Consider the following 20,806-nt stretch of genomic DNA (forward strand, 5'->3'; position numbering starts at 1 on the left):
CTAATAATGTAACTATTATACAGGCAAATACTGGGTCTGGAAATTAAATCTCTTTCTACAGGGAGAGTGCTATCCACTGGTATGGGTAACAATGTCTGTGTCCGTGTGTGTGTGTTTACCAGATGAGGGATGGAGCCGTCTGGTGAGTCGTCAGTCACTCCCTCTGGGATGAGCTTGCCGTTGATCTCCTGGTATTTGATCCCATTAATGGAACATTCTCGGAACTGCATCTCGTTTTCAGTAAGCGTTCCAGTTTTGTCCGTGAACACGTATTCCACCTGGGGCACAATGTGGGGATCCCACCTTTAGAGTTACGCACTCACAAGGACATCTGATGCTTACAAAAACACAGCAATCAATAGCAGCCTGACCAAGAAAGGGACTTTAAGCAAGGGGGGGTGAGAGCTTTACACAGCCAATTGATTTCAGGGAATGCTGCCTAGATTGCTATTAGAAGGTGATCATATTAGAAGCCATTTGCTTGACTAGCAAAGCCACATTGTCTTGACCACTTTGTCATTGTGCCTTTTTTTGTGTGATGCATAATATTCAGACTTGCATGCTCTAAACAAACACACACACACACACACACACACACACACACACACACACACACACACACACCTGTCCAAGCTCCTCGTTGAGATCTGAGGTATTGACTTGCGCCTTCTCGTCACTCTCCTCATGGTACAAATCCAAATCCCAGCCAATGAAAAATGAGCCCAGGAACTTCTGCATCTCCACAGTGACATACAGTGATATTGGGATGATGAAATTGTACAACACAAGGAACGCCAGGAAATCCGAAATGAACTTCAGAATCTGAAAGGTTAAAACAATAAAATTTATTTATAAACAAGCAAACAAACAAACAAACAAACAAACAAGACCATCACCCGTGCAACCATTGCAAACAGGAGTGGAAGTGTGAGGGCAGCAGTTTTCTTTCTGAGTGATGGGAGATGTCAGGCTACCAAGCAATACTCTGAGTGAGGGAGGCATTTTCTCTTATGGCCTGTCACAATATTTAGAGTCATATGCGCAACACTCTCTTGAGGATGTGCAATACACAGCCAGAGGGGCTTGGAGATTCTCCACAGGGAAAAAAAATGGCTCCTCCCCAACATCCCCGACCAGGAAGAAGAGAAATGGCTTTATTCAAAACAGAAGAGGAAGTGGTTGATGACGTGACCGTTTAACACTGAGGGAATCAAAACAGACTTGAACTAAATGAAGAGACCTGGCTGCTGTTTCTCTCCAGGTCAGTCTTCTGGTTGTAGAAGGGCTCGTTCCACTTGTCCTCAGCTTGCCAGGCATACTTGAGGATGGTGCTGAGGATGGCCTCGAACAGTAGGATTCCCAAATAGATGATGAGAAATGTGTTCATGGATCTGTGACCACACGCAACAGAGACATGGAAGGAAAGGGGACAAAAAACATGCTGATTAGAATCGACTTAGACATTAATATCACTTTAGGGCCAATGGTCGAGGAGTGCGATTCATACTTTTCCACTGCTGACCGCTTCTGTGATTTGCACTTGTAATTAAGCGCCATCTTGGACTCCATGCCCGTGTACACGGCAACACCTAGCAGACACAAGAAAGACAAGACTTATGTCAATGACCATTCATGATTCGCCAGCCAAACTGGAGTTAGTTGTGGTAGTTGTCAGATGTTGACCACAGTGTAATGACCGTACCAAATATTTCTTTGGTATTTTTCAGCCGAGCTCCTCTTAGCAGTAAGTTTTCTGGTCCTAATGGTCTGAAACAGCAAACATACAATTGGAATTCAGACAGTAGTTGAAATGATCGGAACATCAGGTGAATTTTGGCCCCATTTAATAGCTGCACTGGACGGAATGGCCGCCAGCCCCGAGAGACCTTCGTTTCACACCGAATCTGGGTTTGGAATTCCAGCCACAAGAGTCACTGGTGAATCATTAATGAGAGCCATTATGTTTGAGTCATGGAGTGGAATATTTCACTGGATGGGAAATGAAATGCTGGCGAACACGATAGGGAAAGATTAGTGCCCCAGTCTCTCTCTCTTTGTCCAGTCTCCGTACCAGTCTTTTTCTAGTAATGTCCATTGGGCTGGCACAAGGCCTTGTTCCAAAAGGAACTTAAATTATTGGGAAAAAAATATCTGTGCGGCATTACTTTGACCTTTTGATTGTAATTGATTACTTTCACATGAACTGAGAAACAACGACAAGAGCCACATTGCTGAAGTCAGCGGTCTTACCTTACAATCTCCTCTCCTTGCTGTGTTACCGTTATTCTGCCCACAAACCTGGAGGAGGAAGAGAGGAAGAGAGGCACATTGTGCTGAGCTGGAGTTGAGTGAGTAATAGAGAAACTGCCACAGCAGGCGACAGTCACTCCCCTCGGCTAAAAATACGACATTCTGACACACAGAAATGTGAGTCTGTGTGAAGGAGAGCTCCCTCGGCAGCGTGCGCCACTGAAAGGAGTTGTCAGGATAACGGATGTCCCTGTGTGGAGCCTGTGGCTTGCCGTACCTGTACAGGTCAGCCTCGGGCTGCTGGCACTCCACCACCGCTTGCAGGGCCTCCAGTCTGGACACCGACTGGGATACGGCTGTCTCTGGCACCGCAAAGTGGGTCTGGGGAAAACACACACACGCACACACAAACCCACATATTAAGGGTGACACCAAGTTAGCCCAATGTAGCCCTGTGTTGTCTCTATAAAGTAATTCATAATTCAAGAGAGCACGATTGCAACAGGCATTGTCAGTTTAAAAAAAAAAAAAACTTTATTAAATGCAGACCACCTAAAACAATGTTGTCAGTGAGAGGATGAGTGATAGGGTCTTTAAACTCAATTTCAAAACAAAGTCAATGCACTAGGAGTCTGATACCTATTACTATCCTGGATTTGGACCAATGAAATGCTTCACTGAAGATATGAAACAAGGTTTAAACAAAGAAGCAAACAAATACACATCTTGTAAATAAATGCAAGCCTTGGAAACAACTGCCTTTAGACAATCTTACACGGCTTATTTAGCGATATATTGACTAGCTAAACAGAGGACACTCTAAAGATCTGTTAGGTGGGGCAAAAGCTACGAAGACATAAACCATCCATGTATATAGTGGGCTATTTTAAGTTCATTCAGACCCCCTATCTACTCAATAAACAACAAGTGCTCTATATGTGGAAATGCGCTTAAGAGAATCTGCTCATCCATTAAAGATCTTGAAACTGCTCCAAAAACCAACTCAAAACCAAAACCACCCTGTCTGACTCCAAGCCTCAAAACAACACCATAAATATATAATTAAACGTCTCTCATGACTTGATTAGAAACAGATAATTAGATATATCCAGCCCTGGGCGAGAAGCAATCCCTTGACGCCGCGTGTAGTGAGACGTAACAGATCCAGCAGCTTGGAGACGGCCCATTACGGCTCCGCTCACATCCCCAGCGGAGCCTCAGAGCTGCTCAGCCCAGCGGAGGGACTGAAGGAGATTAAGAGGGAGCCCCACCTTCAGATTGGTCTCCCCATCCAAGCTGGCCGTGGTGATGTGGCAGGTGCCCTCCGCTCGGTCCGACGACAACAACACCAGGTCTGCCGGGAACGTCTCATCTTTGGCTACTCTCACTATGTCCCCAACCTGCAGGACAGAAATAAGGCATCATCTCTACTCTACACTTTGCAAAGTTCAGTTGATAATTATCAAACCCTCCCATATTTGGGGACTTAAAGGGGCTAAAATTATTTTCAAATATTATAAACTATCAAATATTATAACATGTATTATAAAATATTGTAAAAAGGACTGAAATGTTTGGTCTAAACTTTCAAAAAAAAAACAAAAAAGGTTCAAAACAGCCCTGGAAAATGATGACAGTTGATGGATTCTCAAAGAATCGAGGTGACAGACCAAGCAGTGTCTCGATTTAGTTCTGCTTGACTTGTCACTTCACAGCCACCAGGACCACAGGCAGAGCAACATCACAGCTGTGTGTGCCTTGCTCTGATGCGTCCTCCCAATAACACACACAACCGATACTCGTACAGATGGTGGGAGTGTCTTACTCGGATGTTTTTGGAGCGCGTCTGCACGAGGCTGCCGCTGCGGACCACAAACACCGGAGCCCCGTTGACCTCGTTGTCCGCTTTATGCCGCAGCCAGTCCTCATACCCCTGCAGGTGCAGCCAAGAGTTAGTGTGCAGTGAGTGTCTCAGAGCGCAGGAGTGTTCAGCAGGGAGTGGCAGAACCAGCATCCTACTGAACCACCCTCTCGGTCCTCATGGTCTCTGCTGTGCCTATGGGTCCACACCATTGTGCTCTTACATTCCAAGGTCCATGGCACAAATGCCATTGTACACAGCTAGAATCTTGACTAACTGGCTATGCAATCAGTGTTTCCTCTAGATTTATTTTTAGCAGTGGGGGCAGCCAGGCCACCTGCACCCCTAACCCCCGCCCACCAGTCACACTAAATATCAGGTTACATAAGACTACAATATGAAAAAACTGGCATTTCATTAGAATATAATATCTTTCTTAACCTCTATTTACACACAACTCTTTGACTAATTAGTCTTTTTTTTCTATGGCTTAGACTCATAGGATCTATAGCCTATAGCTTAATTTGCTCATAGGACTCATAGGATCTATAGCCTATAGCTTAATTTGCTCATAGGACTCATAGGATCTATAGCCTACAGCTTAATTTGCTTTTAGGACTCATAGGATCTATAACCTACAGCTTAATTTGCTCATAGGACTCATAGGATCTATAGCCTACAGCTTAATTTGAACCTATACCATAACAATAATAACACAGGGATTTGTTTTAATTCTAGTTGCTAATCACACCATTTAACGTGACTTGAGAGGAACAGGATTCAGGAACTAAAGACATCTTCTGTCTGACTCATGTCACGTTAACCCATGCATTAAACCACAAGTCAGAACGTTTTGTGCATGTTGTAGAAACACAACCCACAACAAAGCTTTTATTTGGTGCAAATCAAATTTGGTTTCTTTGGTTATAGTCCACTATTCACATTACCAGGCCATCACCGCAAGTGCATACAAAATGTTTATGAATGTTTAAGCCAAGTTTTGTGCCATCCCCACATTTGCAAAATTGCTTACCTTCGTTACTACAAGACGTTTTTTTCCCTGCATCAAACCGCGATTGAGTGCGCATCTAATAACAGCGGAGTCTCCGCGGGGAGAGATCCACTCTTCATGTTTCATTTTCGCTGTTGTTGCGAGCTAATAGGCTACGATATTGGAAATCCTTTGAATACGATCAGCTCCAGAAAAGAATGGGTTTTCCTTAGCCTGTGCTACACCTTTCCACCAAGTTGTTTTTGTGATGTTGACAAACAGCACATGGAAGCTCTTGATAGTGCATGCCACTAATGTCTATAAAAACAATATATTTATGGAATAAAACTAGACAGGTACCTCAGATTAGCATTGCTGTTTATTGTTAAACTGCAACTTTCTACAGCCAGGGGAGCGCATTTAACTATGTGTCCGGAAAATAATGTGTGTTTGCCCTATTCTAAAGCAGTGGTACCACTACAAAATGAAGAGGAAACACTGGGAAGACAGTTAATGTTTTAAATAGGCAACATCAATACAATATGTAATATGTGAAGTGAAACTGGACTGGCCATAATAACCTCTGACTAGTTTTACTTATTGTCAGATTGCAATGTGAGCAGCAGCCAGCGGGGGAAATACTCACTGGATTATTTAAAAGGCAATCGCAACTACATTGGGAGTCTGCCCTGCTTCTGATACCATGGCGGCATTCATTTTACCGTGGCGGGCCACCATGCTAAAATCAACATAGAGGAAACACTGGCAATAATTTCTTAAATCAAATCTCTTCTGACTGACTAGTCACTTACTTTATTGAAATGATCCAACTTAGCCCAGTGGATTTGTTTTCACTGGGTCACACACACGTTTGAATACTGCACATTTGAATACAATCCCCACACCATAGCAGTGTCTGTGCCTTTTTAACATTCAGAACAACCAGATCTCTAATCCTGGTTTAATGTCGACTTTGCCGAGAGGCAGCCTTGCAAATAATGTGCTGGAGACTGAGCTGTGCTGAAGTAACTTCAATAAATAAGTTACTTCACTATTACACTTTCTTTTGGGAATCACTGAGCATTCACGGAGTTCCCGCCATAGCTGGAAATCGGAGCAGCTCACTGAGAGCACCTCACCTGCTTGATGGCTGTTACTGTGATGACAAAGAATAGAGGAAGTCCACTTGTTACTGGAGAAGTGGGTGTATCAATCATTAGCTGAGAAACAAGAAAGAAAATGTACTTAGCTTGCCAAGATTTAGAAACGGGTGTAACCAAATTATTAATGAATCCATATTGCATAACTGCACCAACCACTCACACAGAGTGATGCCCCCCCACACACACACACACACACACACATTTGCATAGTGGAACACAAAGCTCAGAGGAGACTGCAGTATGCGGCCATGGTGACACTGGAGAGGTGGAGGAGGAGGAGAGGAGGAAGAGGAGGAAGATGGGGGTTAGAAAGAGCTTAATGCTTTGTGAGCACAGAGATGAGCGTGCTCAGTGGGCTCCCTGACGCATCACTCAAGCAGAGCAGCTCCATTGGACTCCCCGAGGGCTCGGCGTGCTCAAGAAAAACAACGGCAACCCTGGCTGCCATCGCCTCGCCACACACACACACACACACACACACACACAAACATGAAGTCACGCGCTGCATCAAGCAACAGTTAGCCCAGAGAGAGACAGCCAGAGAGAGAGAGGGAGAGGGTGAGAAAGGGAAACAGAGAAAATGTGGGAGGACACAAGCGAGAACAAGGGATATAGTATGTGGAAGACGGAAGAAGATGAGCGCGCAGAGATAGGAGGATGGAGGTAGAAGACAAACAGGCCTCTCACCTGCACGAGGAAGATGATGAGAAAGTAAAAGTTGGCTATCCTTCTGAACTGCTCAAACAGGTTCTTGGGCACAAAGTTCCAGATGGTGTACTGTAGGGACCCCAGGGTGAGAGAAAGACCGGCATTAGTCCCGCCCAACATTAGACACACCAGTCCAGGCTATGGTCAACTACTGTGCGAGTGCTGATGGGAGGGAGGCCGTGGCTCAGTGAGATGCTGCAGCTCCCCAACCTTACCTTGGAGGATATGATGCGGTTGTCAGCGAAGCGCTGAGGGATATAATGGCCATGTTGGGGAAAGCGGTTGGCGATGTACACCGTCCTGGTGTCGCTCTGATGGGGAGGGTCAAAGCCCTGCAGAAGGGGGGGGGGGAGAGAGAGAGAGAGAGAGAGAGAGAGAAAGAAAAGAAAGAAAGAAAGAGAGAGAGAGAGAGAGAGAGAGAGAGAGAGAGAGAGAGAGAGAGAGAGAGAGAGAGAGAGAGAGCACAGGGTAAATACTAAAGACATTTGAATGATACTGCATACAGCAACAGAATAGAAGGAGACAGAACCAGAGAGAAAGGAAAAGAAGAAAGTGAGATCAGAGTGGAAGTCAATCCAACCCAGGAAAGGACCGGTGGCGCTAACCATTTATTTGTCCACAAACAGAAGGATTTGTGGTTTTCTAAACAATATGGCAAGGCTACTGTATGCTCGCTGGATCGTGTGTTGTTGTCTTATTAGGGGGAGAGGGCTATTTCTATCTGCAGTGGCCATGCAAATTTCAAGCGTCTGTGAAATTACCAATGCGACACACGGCGCCTGGCACGAGACAACTCAATGAGAGCTCTCAAAGGAGCTCTCGGCTTACTATCAGTGTTTAATGGGAGGAGGATGTGTGAGGACGGAGACCGATCCTGACCAAATCACACGCTACAGAGGCGCCGAGAGACATCAGCGCAAATGACCGTCAGCAGCGCCAGCTGGGGAAGCGCACACCGCTGTTCTACACAGGAGCAAATGTTGTGATCTGGGGGTGCCAACTTCACAAAGCACTGAGGTAGAAACCCAGCGCAGGAATCCGGCCTGACACCTGCCTGACAAATCCAACAGGACAGAGCTCACTGCCATCCCCATGAAGCCGCAAAGACTGCAGACGGGGGACAAACCCCAGAACAAAGGAGCTATGCACTGCAGTGTACATGTCTATTTTACCATTACAACATTTGGATAAAGCCAGGCACTTCCATGTACTTGCATAATGCCCTGAAGATGAGATAGCTTCATTGAGATATGATCACTTAATGGGAAACAGGAAGTGCTGAAATAAACTGAGAACTACACCACCAGAGTGGCAACTGATGCTGTCGTTTTTTTTTTATATTATCAAATAAAAACATTTTCAAAGGTTACAATTGTTTTCCTCATTAAAAAGCTAAACTAGATAAAGTATCTTTCATTATGTACTTGGTATAATATATCATTCTAAATGTAAACCAAGCCCTTCTGAATCTAACACACTTACAGTATGTCCAGCTGACATTTTGTGACATGGTAGATGAGAATAAAATAAATGCAACCTGAACTGTAAGCCAGTCTGACCAGCGTCATGTGCCTGAGCCTAATCAGATGAAGTCCCAATACCACTTCTCTCCACTTATCTTAAATTACATCTTGTAGCCGTTTCAGCCTCTGTAATGTATAGATGACTGTACAACAGCCCTTAGGTTAACCACATTATGCTAAAGAAAAGGAAGAGGAGCAGGAGCTGAGTGTATTGGCTGTTGTGGGACTCAGCGGTGACAGAGCGGCCTCCTCCACGGCTATGGAGAAAAAAAAGTGGAGAGTGGAAAGTCGGCCACGTCATCTAGACCCAATGGCAACACATGCATTCAATTACAGTCAGGCCTCGCTAGACATTTCTGTTTGCACTGTACACACGACGGTGCTGCTGCATACAAGCCGTGGTGTATGCTTCAAACAAACAAAAACGCACACAGAGCTGCTCAGCCACATACCTTTCCTTTCATACTCACTCCAAAATGAGCAAAATGCCCTTTTGGCACCACAGTGCAAATGAGAGAGAACCGAAGAAATGTGAGAAGTGTGTCCTGTGTCTCACAAGAAACAGTCAGGATATAACTGCTCTTTTTTTCTCAGGACATGATTACACTCTTACTGGCAGACCTTGCGAAATGAATGTAGCGCAAGAGGAAATGCATGGCCCGGCCGTGAGTAAAATTATGGTCACCACCTTTTGTGTGCTGTGACTGTGACTTTGCTTTTTAACCACATCACTTTTGGGTTTTTTGGTTTTCCTTTTCAAACTTTTGCAGGCAGCTCAGCTCCTATTGAAAAGTTGCTCTGGTAGCCTTTCTTTAATTCATGATGCATGTAAACCAGGTCTCGCCACTGTCTCTTTGTTTTACATTAAAAAAGCCACTCACTCGCTAGCCTACACGGCTGGCTGATCTGGTTCTCCCTCACAGACAAACACACAGGTACACACACGCACACACCCTGCAAAGCCTGAAATGCACATCCATTTCTGCTCCATTAAGGCCCGGAGAGCAGCTTGAGGGGATGAACTGGTCCGGGAGCATCAACTAGATAATGAATTAAAATGGGATGTAATAAATCAGGCCAACAAAGAGAGACAGGAAGGGCTAATTAAAAACAGCCAATTAATGAGAGGTCCACTGGTGCAGACAGAGTCACTTTCCATTCCTCAGGGCTGGACGTCTGAAGCAAATCACCATGTGCTTAGTGGACAGCCACTCATAGACCACTTTCAAAACACACACACACACACACACACAACAACAACAACAATGATGATGAGTGGTATTTCACAGAAACCAAATTCATCAAAAAGTTGAATTTCCCCCATGTATGTGTTTGTAATACTGTGTTTGCCTATCTTTCAGAAGTTTATTGTTTTAGAGCCTTTGGCCTCACTCTGGAAAGATAAATTGGGCCACATAAAAGATCCCATTTTCAATACTGGTAAAGGATCATCACTAAGTGCCTCATGTCAACCATACAGTAACTGCACTCTGTTAGGAGGGGTTAACAACATGGTGCATGAGCCTTAATCAGTTTCTGTCTTTCCTTTGACCACACTCACAATTCAATATCTGAGCCATGAATATGGCATCCATTTTCCCTTCGGCTCAATAAATCCCTGACTGCGGGTTTGTTTTGGTGTACTTGGTACTGACTGCATACAGTGTGTATATCAGAGTGCTTCAAGGAGTGTGGAACAAGTTTTAAAGTATGCGTATGTGTTGTGTGATGGTATGTTTGTGTGTTGGTAGGAACCCTGAATGTGTATAATGCTTGGCTCTCTGGAGACAGCGATCATTATGATGGATGGTATCGGTCTCCTACTTGGGCAGAGCATCCCTTATTAAACCTTTTAATAATAAGATCATTTCCCAGACGCAGTGTCTGTCTGAAAGCCTTCGCCGCCAGTGGCTCATCATCTGTGGGGAGCTAATGAAGTGGGGATGATAAACCAGGCAGGTACCAGCAGCCAACTGATGGAATAACCACCATCAAATCTCTAAAGGCCATGCGCTTGGTTTAAACAAGTTCAGCATTCTAGCCTGTGGATGGAGGACCTGGGTCAGTGTAGGTGAGAAGCACCTGTCAATCACTCATCTCATGGGCAGTTATCACTGCAACTCTACGGTTCAAGATTACTCTGACATCAAGCAAGGCCTCTTGTTTATGAATGAAACCATTTCAACAAGGCTGCTGCTGACCGGCGATGACCCTTCATAACATCAAATGAGAGGGGTCTTTTCGGGTCAGGCTGATTCTATATGCGAGGAAGATGTGGGCTAAGAAAGCTGGCTGCACTCCATGTACTGCTGGTGAAGAACACTGGGGTAGCGTGCAATAACAAATTCTATACGTAGAGAGAGATTATTCCCAGCTTTATCAGAGTACACTTGAGCTAAATTGCTATATGATGAATAAAGGATGTTACAGGGACAACCACAGAAGAACAGAGAGAGCACAACTGAGTAGTTCTCTCTCTCTCTCTCTCTCTTGCACGCTGAAAAACAGTGCACTTATTATCAGCCCGATTGACAGGATATATCACAGCATACTGACGGCAATACAACAGAATGCAGCACGTATTCCATGTCCCTCCAAAGTTCATGTGGAAAACGACCATGTGTGGGACCTCTTGGTGCAACCCAAACATCCAAAGGGGAGATTGTTTCAGATCACTTTTTTGCCAGACTGCCTGTGTGCTTGGCTTGGCTAGGCTTCGTAATGGGATGCTTCCTCCTGTAGGGCTTCTCATAATTGCATACAATCTTTAAGGAATAGAGGAAGGCTGCACTAGACTTTGACATTGTAAGGAATAATCAATCACGCTGTTGTTTGACATTCAATTGTTATAGTGAGTTGCTTCTGTAAAAACATAACACACTGCTGATCTCTACAATATTTAACTGACTATCTTTAGAATGTTGGCATGCTGATACACATAGGTTCACAAAATACTACTCGTGATGATATTACCCTGACATGCAAGATATTTATTGGATTTCCCGTTCCAATACCTCAAAACAATGATGTTAGATGCATGTATGCAGAGAATGTAACAGCAGCAAACATGGCCTTCCAGCTAGTGACTCCAGTAATGAGCACATGAGGCTGTGAATGAATGAAACATCCAGACCGACAAACTAGTTTTCTAAATCCAAATATTTAAGAATAATGTAAAACAAGCTTCGGATATGAAATACAGAGCATGTTTTTAGAACAAACTGACACCTGATCAGAGGCATAGGTTATCGTTAACGTTATTGTTGGCGTTACAAACTGGCCATCTCACTGTATAGTTATATAGAACTAGCATTCTAGTCTATGATCTCAACGGCTATGTTAACGTTAGCATCTTACCTTTCAACGTTAATGACAGCAAATGTTCGTCTAAGTTAACTGCGTATCACTGCCCATGTATTATTAGCTAGAGAGTTAAGTTAACAGTGCTAGGTTACACCTCAGTTTGCTCGACGAGGGCAAGCCATTGAACTCTGAAATCTGCTTAAAACTAACGTTAGTGGGAAAATTCCCCCTAACATTATGGGCCTGACTGAGCTTCAACTTCTTTAAAGTAACTTACCAACTTTCAAAAAAGCATATAGGCTAAGTTCTACTATTTGCCTAAATAGTTGTTCAACTTCACAAGAGGAACATTTTGGAGTTAAGAGAAGACACATTAACTTAGCTGCTAACGTTGACGTTAATGTTCAACTTACCGATGGCTAACGTTACCAAACGTTAAGTTACACTCACATAGGATCAGTGTTAGCGCATGTCAATTAACTTACTCTGCCTTTCAAGCTTTAGCTGCTACCAAAGCCATACGACGAGCTAAGCACAAACGTTATTATACATTTTATTCTCCCGAGCGAAGTAAAAAAATAAACAATATTTATTTGCATCATCTCTGTGCAGGCTCGAAGCTACGTTACTTCTAGTTCATATCTGACCACTCAAGGTAACACGTAAACGTTATCGTTAACTGAGCTGACTTGTCACGAATCGATGCATTTAACATAGTGACATACATTACAAGTGTCATTACACTCCTCAGGAAAACAACCAGCATACGGTCTCTGCCAACGTGAATAGCGCACTATCGTCATGCCAAGACCATCTTACCAGCTGTTGCCGTATCCAACGTAGCATCCTCGCAGAATTTCCTCAAACGCAGGTAGCTAGCGGCTAGCTAGCTAAGCGTGCTAGCAAAGTTAGCTAGCTTCTCCGACAAAATCTCTCGAACCATTAATATTCCTCCCCATCGACAAATATTTCGATGTATTACACAACGCATCCGTTTCGCATGTATGCGTCATACAAACAGAAATCTCTCTCCATCACACAACAATTGTCCCATCAGTTTGTGTATATTCTGCCTGATGTTTTAATTATTAAACCAACAGTAGCTCCACGGCCACTGGCCCCGTCAACATTCTCTGTTGGTTTTGGTCTCTACCGAGCGGCTTCATCTACTGCCACCCTTCAACATCCAGGAAGTGACGACGAACATTTGTTTGATTGTGGAAAGGCAGGCTCGAAGTCGTATGTCACAAGTTATGGAATTTGCCTGATTTTTTTTTTTACACATTTGAAAGAGTGACATTGTAAGTTGTGTTTGTGCGCAGCGCTTCACGCAGCTCCTGTCACCTACAAACACTGTTAGAAAAAGTTTTTACAGTAGGCTTGGCCTTCAGGAATACATTTTCGCTCTATCCTTTCTTATAGGCTATTCATTCAACATCATTTCCAAATACTCCAATGGAAAGAGTAGAGGCCTACTCTAAAAGTCTAGCTTGCACTCCTGACCTGTCTTCTGTGGACATTAAGCAGCTGAAACCATTCAATGCCACACTGCTTAGAAGGTCCTCATGCATTCTGTCACCAGTTTAAGGTGTTTTGTTTCTGTAACAGAAATGAGTAGGCCTAATCAGTTCTAAACCTCAGAACCTAGGCTACTTTTGAGTTAGCCTATATTCTAATTTCCTTGTTATTTTCATGGAGGCATATATCATAACTTTGATTTAACAGCTGAGAAGATAAGATTGCTTAAAGTTGTATGCAAAGCTGTGCAAACAGGAGAATAGACATCAATTTTAACAGAGCCTTGATGATGGGCTACCTCTCTGATGGATCATAATTCTGTGAGCTGTCTTCAATGTTACTTTGGCTGAAGTAAAAAATCTGATTGGATTCCAATAGCCTATAAGTTGATATGACAAACAATTGCTGCTAAAAATATAAATTCGCTCTTGTTGGTGTTTAGTGACATCATGTGACCAAAGACATTTAGTGAAGTATCACCATGGATGTTTTCATATCATCCTTACCATTATATTAGATAATAGGCTTATATTATATATAGGCTGTCTTATATACAGTATATATATATATATATATATATATATATATATATATATATATATATATATATAAAACACCACGTGCTTAACAAGGTAATCCCATGAATATCTTAATATTTGTCCAACTAGATTTGTAGTGGTGCTATTTCACAGACCCTGGGCCCTTTCCACCACTGAAATCTGCATTTAGTTCAGAACTGTGTAGCATACTGTATTTGGTATACTACCAAAACAAAACATTTGTCCATAGAAAGAGGAGGACAAATAAAATGCAGTCCTGTGTGTGTGTGTGTGTGTGTCTGTGTGTGTGAGTGTGTGTGTGCACGCGGTTCTCCAGATTAAGTGTGGATGAGTGGAATGGTGGGATTGGAACGAGATATTTGTTTCTCAGGCATGCTGGCCGTATTACATCAGGATTAGAATGGCACTTCTGCATTATCGGCAGGAAAGACTTTAGATTAGTAACAGTGAGCCACAGCTGTTGTACTTGGATGCTTACACTTGCTGAGTGTCTCTCCATGGGTTATCGGCTGTAAAGAAACATACAGATAAGATGAATGCTATACCCACAGTCATTTGCTAATAGACATTTTGTGCTTGATATTTATTGCCTAAGGGTACACATTGCAGGCTTGGGTGATGTGTAATCCATTGTGCTAAAAGGCATGGCAACTAGTTTGAATTGTTTTGTGTTTCTTTTTGATGCTGAAGTTTGTTAGCTCTGGCAGCAAATGTAATTCGCTGCCGCTAGGGGCGCGTCTAGATTTCTAGGCTAGAAGTTTGTATTTCTGTGAAAGACATTTGCTATGATTTGCTGACTTGCAGCTCATCAGGTTCATCACAGATGGAAATTCTCTATACATATAACAAAAAGTAATGATTTAACTCTGAGTAAACTCTTGAATTATGAGCTTTATTGTGGGCGTGGACGATGCCATCACTTATCTTCTACACAGGACACATTCCCACCTGGACAAGGGGAAAAGTGTTGTGAGAATCATGTTCTTTGATTTCTCAAGTGCTTTTAACACCATCCAGCCCCTCAAATTGGGAGACAAGCTCTTGCAGATGGGTGTGGACGCTCACCTGGTAACCTGGATTACAGATTACCTGACCCGGCGACCACAGTTAAGTCAGACTGAAGAACTGTCTCTCTGACACTGTGATCTGCAGCACTGGAGCGCCACAGGGAACTGTGCTCTCTCCAGTCCTGTTCACCCTGTACACATCTGACTTCTGCTACAACACCGAGTCATGCCACATGCAGAAGTTTTCTGATGATACTGCAATTGTGGGGTGTATCAGGAACGGGCAGGAGGAGGAGTACAGGAGCCTGGTGGAGGACTTTGTGCAATGGTGCAAACTCAATCATCTTCAACTTAACACTTCAAAGACCAAGGAGATGGTGGTGGATTTCCGCAGGTCTAAGCCCACTCTGCTACCAGTCCACATTGATGGGGTCAATGTCGAGGTGGTTAGCACCTACAAGTATCTGGGTCTCCACCTGGACAATAAACTGGACTGGTCAGCCAACACTGACGCACTCTACAAGAAAGGGCAGAGCAGGCTGTACTTCCTGAGGAGGCTGCGGTCCTTCAATGTGTGCAGTAAGCTCCTCAGGATGTTCTACCAGTCTGTTGTTGCCAGCGTCCTCTTCTATGCAGTAGTATGCTGGGGGGAGGAAGCACAAGGAAGGAAGGAAGAAGGATGTGGGGCGGGAATTGACAGGCTGGTAAGGAAAGCTGGCTCTGTAGTTGGAGCTGAACTGGAGTGCATCACTTCACTATCTGACAAAAGGACCCTGAACAAACTGATCAACATCTTGGACAATGAGTGTCACCCACTCCACAGCACTATTGTTAAGCAGAAGAGCCTGATCAGCTGGAGACTTCGCTCACTGCCTTGCACAACTGACAGACTGAGAAAGTCATTTGTCCCCAGGGCCATTGAACTGTTCGATGCCTCACTTAAGGGAAGAGGAGAGATAGACTTCTCTGCATAGTCTGTCTGCCTCTTCACCCCTCCATGTTTGGTACTGTCTGTCCACTAGCCACTTGTACCACTGTCTTTATGCCTCACTGTTTTGCGTGCTATATTAGCACATTAGCACATATGCATAACCCCCCCCATGCCACAGCCGAACTGTTTCTTAAATAGTTAAATATATAGATATATAGACTTTACTTTACTTTATTTCTGCATTGTTGCACTGTTGACTTACTCATTTGCACCATGACCACTATCACCATTGCACTACCACCATGACACTCATTCACACAGAGCACCTTAGAGCACCTTACCATACCTTACTATGCACAGAGAATCACAGGCTCAGTCCCTGCCTCAGTCATTGCAAGCGCCTCTGATTTATTAATCACCACTATGTGGATACTGTTTTTAGAATTGATTTAGATTAAGTGTTGGTATAATTTGTATTTTTATCATTTGTATTTTAGTATATTTAGCATATTCTTTATCTTCTACTGTCCTTACTGCTTAGTTGTGTTTTTATATTATATACTTTAATTACTCTTTCTGCTGTTAAAGAATGTGTTTGTGTTGTATGTATGCTGCTGCTGAGACCTTGAATTTCCCCTGGGGATCAATAAAGTATCTATCTATCTATCTATCTATCTATCTATCTAGCTGCGAGTTCACAACACATGATTGGCACGATGTCTTCACAACACACCATATGATTGGCTCAATGTATTCACATCACACCACATGATTGGCTCAATGTATTCACATGTTGACGTTTTGCCGAGGAAGGGGTGTGATATGTGTAGACAGCGGCCATATTGGAATATACAAACTAACCCCATGCATTTTTATGGAGGATTTTTTGAGTGCTGTGTCTCCTCATTAGAAAGTCTCTGGCTTTAGTCTCCAGTGCTAAGAGTTTTGCTCAATTATTTTACATCAGCAGATCCTTGTTTGAATCCCACCACTCATAGATTAGATAAGCCAATGAGTTACTGGTGTTACCTCTGAGTACAGTCCAAAGGGTAAAGAATAGCCTAGAGAAAGAAATAGAAGAAAATAATTGAGATAAATATTCATCCTGCTAAAACCTGTATATATTTTATTGTTATTGTATAATAAAATGTAGGGACCAGGCACAAGGTTTAGGACCATATGTTGGTTGAGTCTAGTGTGGAAAGGGATATGCTTAACACATGCGATGGTAATGAATATCTCTGAAGGGGATTTGAGTTATACATTTCAATCATTACAGGAAATGTTGCATTAACATTCATTGTAATTCATCATTAACTGTTCTTCTATCAGGCTGCCGGGGAGTAAGATATTTATTAACTAGATCTCAATACTTATGTTGGCTTAAGCCTACTCTGAGTAGTTTTCTTGCTGAATGTACCTAGGCATATGAATAAGAGTCTAACTGTCGTGACATTTCTGTTTAGCAACACACATATGCGCATGCATTGATGTTTGTCTACACTATGAAACAGAGTGTTTTGAGTGTTTCAAAAGATTTGTTTTAATCTTTGCTTACGCTCATGCAGCTCAGTAGTGTGTGTTGGCCAAGACTCTAGGCTGAGGGATATTTTCTACCTAAACTGTTTCCTGGAGCCACTGCTTTCTTTTACACGTCTGGAGTGTTTGTTGTTAAAATACGACATATTTAATAGTGGTGTTCATGTAAATACAGCATATTGCTGAATTAAACCTTATGTGAAAGAAATAGTGGTTCCAATTCCCAGCACCTCGCCAAGCTGTTTCATCGTGCAATGATCGCCACCTACTGGAGATAAAGACAAAGTAGCTTCAGAGGATCCTGACTGTTGATGGGATGGGAAACTAGTAAGTATAAAGAATTTTAACTGTTTTAACGGCACATATAAAACAAAAACAGCAATGAGATGTTTGCAACAGAAATATTACCAGCCTATGTTACATTTTTACAGTAAATGTTACTGTAAACACGTTGAGAGACACACTGATTTGGCCTTCTAGGCCTAATCTAATGTTATGTAGCTCTGGCTAATAAATCTGGCTAAATAGATCTGGCTTTCTTGATCATTTCAGAAGGCCTACTCAGGCCTATCGTCCTGACTAGCAACAAAGGTTACAGTAAGTGGTCGACGAGAGAGTGTATTTTTTATTGTTATCATATCAATGTAGCCTATGCATTAAGCATCAAGCAGCAGTAGTATTTTGTTATATAGCCTAACATGGTATAGCCTATAGCTGCTGCCTATGCAAAACTAAAACATGTTAATAAGACGGTTGTGACTGGTTTAACACAACAGTTCCTCAGGAAAGTAGTTTAACTGCCTGTTTAGCACTCCACCAAGTCACTACCAAACATCCTTGAGCCTATGTCATGAGGAATACATGTAATTGCCCACTTAGGATCCTTAGCCAGGTTTCCTGTTGGTCATGCTTGGTTTCACTTGGCAGAGCTACTCTACCTGAGAGTGTATCAGATTGGGTTTCCAGAAGAACTAATCCTTCCTCCTGCAAATCTCTCAGCCACTGACCCAGAGAGGGAAGTGAGGTGGCCCCCAGTACACCCGTGTGTTTCTTCATGGCTGACCGAACCATGTTTCTCTGTGTGTGTGTGTTTGTCTTTTTGCGCCTGTGTGTGTGTGTGTGTGTGTGTGTGTAGTTGGTACTTGGGGCACTGAGAGAGACTTCCATGTGCATTAGTCATGGATGTGCAGACTGTGTGACCCTTTCATGAATAATACCCCTACAGACAGGTGAAGCAATTATAAAACCTCATTCTCTTTTCCCCACTTTTATAATCCTGTCCTCACCAAGATATAGTCAAGGTGCTACAATGGCTGGTAAGAGCACAGGCACAGAAGGGATTTCAGGAAACCTCTGCTCTTCTGACATACTTATGCTTTGACCTCGGGTAACCGCTGTCTGGATTGTGCAGGGCTTTGTCAAGACATTTTTGTGAGTGATTTGTGTGAAGAATCCTGGCAAACCAGTTGACCATCAGTCAGATATATGGGGATGGGAGGTGGGTGGGCAGTGGCATTCTATAATGGAGTACTGAAGAATTGTTTTTCTTTGTGTGTGTGTGTGTGTGTGTGTGTGTGTGTGTGTGTGTGTGTGTGTGTGTGTATGTGCGTGTGTCCTCCAGCCAGGACTCTCCTGCGGATCTTCGCTGTGCCTCATTTCCAGGAGAACCTGTCGCGGCTTGAGGGGGGAATCTCTGTTGACAGCTCCCCCAAATCCTGTGCAGCTAAGACAACACGCTAATGGTGGAGGGAGAGGGCAGAAGAATGATTACAGGGTTTGGCAGGCAAGTCTGTGACACATGCTCTCACGTTATGAGATGAGGGTGAGTGGGGTCTGTCATAGGCAGTGTCTCGGTGTCTTCTGCTCTTTCATATGGACAGTTTGATAGCAGCCCCGGCTCAAACGGAGGATCTACTGTTTATATAGCACACCGTTTTATAGTGGTCCTTTATCATATCAAGGAGATCAAATCAAGGCCTAGTTGATGGAATCATGATATGTGTTCATGGACCATAGACATCTGCCAAAACTTAGAGAGCGAGAGGGATGTCTCCTTCTGTTCCAGAGAGAGAGAGAGAGAGAGAGAGTAAGGATGCAGAAAAAATAAAACAGTTAGAGACAGCATAGATAAGAAGTTGTGACTAAAAAAGGATCATTATTTATTGAAAAGAATATTCATTAAAGTAGTGAATTCATGCCTCCAACGTGGTCTTAAGTCTGCAAAATGCATAACAACTCTACAGTACTGCAGTCTACTGTACGTAGGCCATACACACCCATATCTCCATCCAGACTAGTGCCGTTAAACATTCTTGCGCACTCCCATGCTGCAGAAGCTTGTTTGGATAAAGATAGGTGTCCGGGTTGACAGGAACGCTCCTACCAGTCTCAGCATTTAATTACATAACTATTTGAACTTGCTCTTGGTCTGCAGATTGGCCCGAAGAACAAACCACAATTTTCTTAAGTGATCAGCGTGTAGGTATCTGACACCTCGAACAGCCCAGGTGTTTCCAGCAATCTTATCAAAGGGACTCGACCTGTACTCCATGCTTGCTCTGACAGCCTGTCCACACCAAGCAGCCTTGAGTCCTTTGTGGCCTACTCCTCTTAAATAAACCTCACTGGGCTTAAAGCAATAAATCATCTGTGCTGAAGACATGCCTTTCACAGGTGTCAGATAAGATATTGGTTTTCAGCACCATTTAGATTGTTGAAAGGGCTGGAAATGCAAAAATCCTCCCCCTCTTCGTTGGTGTTTCTCTCAGTGCCATTTAGACTACTTAGTCATTCATTGGTTTAAAACAGGAGCTGAAAGCTGAAATTAAATGACATGGAGACGACACTCTGTGACACAAAGCAAAAATGATTTCTTTCATGACATAAGATGCAGGAGTTACCAGTATGAATGCCACTGATGAATGTTATTCAGCCTTTCAGCTTGAAGCTCAGTGGTGATTCAGTCTTCACATCCTCAGAGCAAAGTGGCTCTAGGCACATGGCTTTAATCTTGTTGTGGTCTAGGCACAGTGAAATCAAATCAAACATGTTCAAGACAGTAAATAGAAAATAAATTGTTTACAAGATATTTTTACCAAATCATGTTCACAGACTCCGTCTAATCAATGTTCACAATCAAATAAGTTTGGAATGAATTGCTGTGTATTAATGAAGCAAATGTTTCAGCCTGCTTAAGATAGTGATGTTTTAGTAAAGAGCTTTTAGTAAAGAGCTTTGTATTGGTTATGTTATTTTGTCAGAACATGTCTTGGTAATTGGCATGACATCATGACGCTGCTCCCGTCTCGGTGGAGGCTGGAGTAGCCTGTCAGTTGCCTTCTTGGGGCTGTTAGTACCTGCATATGTCTTAATCCACTCCATTTGTGTTGTTTTTGCTCCGGTTAAGCGGTCGAGAAGAATGCCCAGGGAATGTCAGAGCACACCTGCAGACC

General features: G+C 43.2%; 1 protein-coding gene across 7 annotated transcripts in view; it reads right to left on the reverse strand.

Moving 5' to 3' along the window:
- The window catches only part of atp11b (ATPase phospholipid transporting 11B (putative)), a 37,795-nt gene extending 24,814 nt beyond the window's left edge, over positions 1 to 12,981 (reverse strand). For 5 of the 7 annotated variants that reach the window (XM_048251825.1, XM_048251828.1, XM_048251826.1 and 2 more), the window contains exons 1-13: positions 12,619 to 12,981; positions 7,189 to 7,305; positions 6,953 to 7,042; positions 6,242 to 6,322; positions 4,076 to 4,183; positions 3,522 to 3,650; positions 2,528 to 2,631; positions 2,251 to 2,298; positions 1,703 to 1,767; positions 1,508 to 1,589; positions 1,241 to 1,391; positions 625 to 822; positions 120 to 278 (exon numbers count right to left, since the gene is read on the reverse strand). In XM_048251825.1, coding sequence (XP_048107782.1) covers positions 120 to 278; positions 625 to 822; positions 1,241 to 1,391; positions 1,508 to 1,589; positions 1,703 to 1,767; positions 2,251 to 2,298; positions 2,528 to 2,631; positions 3,522 to 3,650; positions 4,076 to 4,183; positions 6,242 to 6,322; positions 6,953 to 7,042; positions 7,189 to 7,305; positions 12,619 to 12,645 — 1,359 coding nt within the window. In that variant the 5' untranslated portion in view covers positions 12,646 to 12,981. The remainder of the gene's footprint in view (positions 1 to 119; positions 279 to 624; positions 823 to 1,240; positions 1,392 to 1,507; positions 1,590 to 1,702; positions 1,768 to 2,250; positions 2,299 to 2,527; positions 2,632 to 3,521; positions 3,651 to 4,075; positions 4,184 to 6,241; positions 6,323 to 6,952; positions 7,043 to 7,188; positions 7,306 to 12,618) is intronic. The other 2 variants (XM_048251827.1, XM_048251830.1) reach the window with 1 other exon arrangement.
- Positions 12,982 to 20,806: the final 7,825 nt, after the last annotated feature.

The sequence above is a fragment of the Alosa alosa genome, chromosome 9 (genome assembly GCF_017589495.1).
Source record: "Alosa alosa isolate M-15738 ecotype Scorff River chromosome 9, AALO_Geno_1.1, whole genome shotgun sequence".
Lineage (NCBI taxonomy): Eukaryota > Metazoa > Chordata > Actinopteri > Clupeiformes > Clupeidae > Alosa > Alosa alosa.